The sequence below is a fragment of the Bactrocera neohumeralis genome, chromosome 5 (assembly GCF_024586455.1).
Source record: "Bactrocera neohumeralis isolate Rockhampton chromosome 5, APGP_CSIRO_Bneo_wtdbg2-racon-allhic-juicebox.fasta_v2, whole genome shotgun sequence".
In the NCBI taxonomy this organism is placed as follows: domain Eukaryota; kingdom Metazoa; phylum Arthropoda; class Insecta; order Diptera; family Tephritidae; genus Bactrocera; species Bactrocera neohumeralis.
This window is the reverse complement of record NC_065922.1, coordinates 33,342,106-33,347,264: the sequence shown is the minus strand read 5'-3', so window position 1 is coordinate 33,347,264 and position 5,159 is coordinate 33,342,106. Positions and strand designations below refer to the sequence as shown.

General features: G+C 34.4%; 1 protein-coding gene across 1 annotated transcript; it reads right to left on the bottom strand.

Annotated features, from left to right (window-relative positions):
- Positions 1–383: 383 nt before the first annotated feature.
- LOC126759542 (uncharacterized) lies at positions 384–1,930 on the bottom strand. Its single transcript, XM_050474407.1, has 4 exons — positions 1,518–1,930; positions 1,209–1,454; positions 954–1,142; positions 384–878 (listed from the first exon to the last, which is right to left on the bottom strand). Exons 1-4 carry the CDS (start codon positions 1,788–1,790, stop codon positions 522–524), a joined length of 1,065 nt encoding a protein of 354 aa, XP_050330364.1. The 5' UTR covers positions 1,791–1,930; the 3' UTR covers positions 384–521.
- Positions 1,931–5,159: the final 3,229 nt, after the last annotated feature.

Sequence of the window (5,159 nt, the reverse complement as noted above, 5' to 3'; positions counted from 1 at the left end):
ATCTCCAAACACTATTCCGAATCATCAACTCTTCGTTGTTTTGGTTCATAATAATTTGTATTAATAATTGATGAGAGCATCATCATAAATCTTCTGTCCTATTCGGTTCCTGTCACTTCATTGGATTTCGTTATGGCCAGATATCAAAATAGATTCTTTTAATTATTGATGAGAACAGACACTTGTTCACTGACTCGTGCACATTTCATGTAGGTATGAGGCAAAATATTACCACGAAATTCAACGAGTTTCCAAGGCTTCCCAATGTGTACAGACCTGTAGCTGTCTAAGAATTCAACTTTAAAATTCTTTAACCAATGCTACAATAAAATACAACTCTTTTAAGAAAAACTTTTTATTTAGCTTTATGCAAAGCATGTGCCTGAAGATCTGCTTCGTTGAAACAAAACTAAAAATCTCAAATTTTCTGTCATTATTTAGCCATCATTGTTGAGACGTGTAGAAATTTTTAGGTTATATTTGATACAAAATTAGTATAAAAACTCGTTCTGTCCATAAGCTTAGTACTCCAACTTGAGCAACTCGTACAATGGAATTTCTTGTTTTGTGGCCAATTTCTTTGTCTTTCTGAAAAGACCTGTTTTCTCTAAATACTTTGGTCGCTTCAAGTGTGGACGTTGCTGGTAAAACTCTTTGAGTGTCTTCACTGAACGCAGATGACCAATGCCCTTGAATAATTTTGCACCGGAGAGTAGTTCGTCGGGAAATACCGTGGTTATCAAACGATCACGTTCCATGGGTACCCATGGACGTTCCTCATATGGTACTGTGCGTCCAAAAGCGACTTTTATCACTTTCTTCGGTACATTCTTCAGCAAATCTTTAATATAATTCTCATATTTCAGTTCGATGGCCATCTATTGTTAAAGTGAAGAAGCCGCAATGTTTATAAAATAATGCGCATGCGCAGACAAGGAAGCAATGACACTCACCTCAGGCAAATTCCACTTATCCGCCACCGCTTTAGCAATGGCCTTCACCTCTTTTGGCTCGGTTTGTATCGATGCTAAGAGACGGCGGTCACCCTCTATCGAGAATAACGATTTCAGTTGAGCTTTTGATATGTCCGTTTCACGATTGTTGCTTACAGAGTTCAACCACTCGGTGAAACGCTCTGCTGACTATAGAAATTCGCGTATAAACGTGTAAAAGATAAAGCCTTAAAGCATATTAAGCGCACTACTCACCGCATCCATTAAACATTCCGCCTGCTCGTCCAGCGTTTTCTCTGCCAAACTTCTTTCTAGATGATAAATCTTCGAGTCCCATTTAACACGCTCCCGTCGCGGCTTGCATATGTAACCCGAAGTCCAGTTAATCTGCTTCTTAGCTTTCGCCTTACGTTCCACACCAGTGTCGAGCTTCACTTCAAATTTGACAAACTCATTCTCCATACGTTCGATTTCAGAGCATGTACTCTCATTGAAAACAGCCTTTCGGTTAACAAACACACTCATTATTGTATTTAAGAGCACGTATTAATAATTTTATTGTACCTTCTTTTTCACTTTTCTGCGCTCAAATTCATCCTCTGTGGATTCTTCTATGTCGAACGATTTCGGCGTCTCCACGGCAGATTCGGCAATATACACCAGGCGGTCATATTCGTCAAACTCGTAAGGCATTATCTTCTTAACGCGCTGCTGCAAATCCTCTGGCAAAGTGACTGAGAGGTCATAATTTTTGATGAGGTCTTTGAGCGTTTTTTGATGCGCTGCATCTTCGATTTCCTGTATCACTTCCTTCCAGTATTCCTTGTTTAACAGCATCTTTTAGCGTTTTGTCGAATGCCTTTGGAAAGTATTTAAAAAAAATGACAATTAAAAAAATATATTCTCAGCAAAAAAAGTGTGCTTTCTGTGTGCTATAAACGTTTTCATTGAATTGATTTTTGATTGAAAATTTTGGGTCGAACTGAAATGAATTGCCGTTTGTTTATCTCCAAGGCAACTTCGAAAATTCGTTTGGCTGTCATGTTGTGCTGAATGAATTCAGTTGTATATAAAAAGCTTTGTAGACCGTTAAAAGCTCTTCATTCCGTTATGTCTGGTTGGTTTGTGTCAATGAAAAGCTTTTGGCAAAGTTGCGCTCGCTTCACAGCTCGCGATTCTATGGCCATTTTGAGGAAAACTTCGGAGAACAATTCATCTCAAGAAATGGACCCGTAGTTGGCCACCAAGATCATGCGATTTAACGTGTACGAGTAAAAAGACAACATTTGTTATACAATAGACGAAATCAACATTTAAATGAAATTATCTTCAAAAAGTAAATGTCATGAACCAAGCGTTTTTTTTTTAAAAAGTTATCAAGCTCTTAAAAATACGAGCAGCATTTATTCACAGTAGTTTTTTTAAGTATTTTGTTTTTCTAACGCTTAAGTATGGTTGAAGTTAAAGAAGTTTCAGAAAGTTGTAATAATGTTTAGTACTCCGAAAAGCTAATATAAGCAAGGAAACTAATATAAGATTGCTTCTATGGTTGGGTAGAGATTTGTTACGAATTCAACAAGATTTAAGACTAATTTCTTTCCTTTGCTATTTTGACAACTCGGTAAGAATCCCCACATTCTGAAAGTCGAAAAAGTTAAAGTATATACATGGCGTAGACTCACCCGAATAAATCTACGCTACGATGGGTAACTGAATTTGTTCATCGGTTATTTAGAAATAGCAATAGTTTTGTTCACCTAACGGTAATTTTTAGACATTAAAACCGAAACGTATATTGAAATACTTAGAATAACTAGAGAAAATAAAATCTTTCAAAATTTTAGAGCTTTCATTTATGAAAGTTCTTCCAAATACTATTTTTCGTTAAATTCAATAGCAAATATTGTTGTGTTTAGACCTAAAAACCGAAACGTATATCACAATACTTAGGACAACGAGAGAGAATAAAAGCTTTCAAAATCTTCAGAGCTTTCACTTACAAATCTTAGTTTTCGTCAAATTCAATATTTTCTATTGTTGCTTTTAGACCTAAAACGCGAAAAATAAACGTCTTTCGGAGCTTTCATTTTTAAAAATTCTTCCAATACTATTTTTCGGTCAGTTCAATAAGAGATATTGTTGGTTTTAAGCCAAAATTCCGAAATGTATATCAAAATACAAAGGACAGCAAGACGGAGTAACAGCTTTCAGAGCTTTCACTTATGAAAGTCCTTCCAACTACTATTTTTTATAAATTAAATGGAAAATATTGTTGTTTTTAAACCTAAAAACCGAAACTTATATCATAATACTTAGAACAACGATAGAGAATAAAACCTTTCAAAACTTTCGGAGCTTCCACTAATGAAAGTTCTTCCAAATACTAGTTTTCGTGAAATTCATTATTATATATTGCTGCTTTTAGACTTAAAAACCGTATCATAAACAACCTTCAGAGCTTTCACTTTTAAAAGTTCTTCCTATGCTATTTTTCGTTTAACTCCATAGGGACTATTGTTCGTGTTAAACCTAAAAACCAAAACGTATATCAAAATACGGATTAAAAGTTTTCCGAGCTTACACTTATGAAAGTTTTTCCAAATACTATTTTTCTAAAAATTCTATAGGAAATATTGATGTGTTTAGAACTAAAAAACGAACAGGGCTTTAACTTATTAAAGTTTTATGTATTTACTATTTTTGATTAAATCCTATATTGAATATTGAATGTACATATGTATGTCAAAAATGTGTGGCATAAATCTCATCTGTAACATCAAGCGATGAATAAAAACTACAACACTTGATATCAAAAGAGGGATATAAAGAACTTCAAGGACGAGAACTCACCGTAAATACCACAGCCGAAAACCATTGTACCGGCTAATATAATATATTTATACATAAGAAGTTTGCATATACATACACTTACCTGTCGAGGCACTCATTTCTGTATAATCTAAAGCAAATCTTAAAATCAAATCAACTTCTTAACTGTTTCAATAAACGTGTCTTGCATAAGTAAACAGGGTAAATACATTCATTTCCACTCAAATCGCACTTACCACACAAACAAATCCAAATAGAAGCAAAAGGTAAACACGAGCGCACTATTTGTCTCAGTCAGGGGTGAGGAGTGTGTGCGTGTGTCCTTACGTTGTCGTCATTGTTGTGTCATATAGCGGTAAAATGCTCGGAAATCTATTGACTACTAGTTTTTCTCCCACTCACTATTGTGCCTTGGCATGAGCACTATGTGCTTGTATGTGTGTATGAGTATGTGTTTGTTTGTGTGCCGGTATTTGCATTTGTTACGTTTGCTAATATAATATTATTCGATTGTTGTTGCAGTTGTTTGCTGTGGCAGGTGCCATGTTGGCACTAACTCTAACCACACCAATGTTGTTTACTATTTTTTGGTCTATTTTCCCCACTAAACATGGCTTTGTGTTTGTTATTGTAGTTGGTGTGTTTACTTCAATTTTTCATTTGTGGTTTTTGACGTTTATTTTATTTATTCATTTTCTTTTTTTAAATTGGTTTTCCTCTATTATTTTACATGGAATTTTTGCAAGTGTTCAGATTGATTTAGGCTCGTCATGGGTAGGAAAGGAAGAATTAGTTGTCGTACTTCAAAGGAAACGAAAGGAACTTTGAAACCCTTTTTGATATATAATATTTACTTATAACTTGCTGGTGATTCGAAATTTCTGGCAAACTCTAAATTTCTATAGATTCTTTGATATTCAATATAAAAAAGAGCACAATTTGACTTGACAATATACAACTTTGGATTTAAAAAAAATCGTTTTCTTCTTTATTTAAAGTACACTGAGATCCCTAAAAACGTGACTCAATTATTATAATAAAAGATTTCCTTGTCTCAACACATAGTATCAAAGCATTCGATTCAGTCAGCTCGGCACGTAAACTTTAAACAAGTTGCTGTGGAAGCTGAATTTTGACGATCCGAAAGGCGATTGCACTCGAAAAGTATCGTTTCTTTTTGAAATTGCAACTTCAAAATATGTAATATTAACTCGTTTTTTATTACTGCAACTTTTCTTTTATTAAAAATGTATTACTCATTTTGTCAGTCCAAAACATAACATTTTCTCCACAAATCTACAAATTTGCTTTGATGTAATCTAATTAAGAAAAAACGTTAACTTCAGTTGGACCGGAGCAGTTAGCCGTCTGATCTGA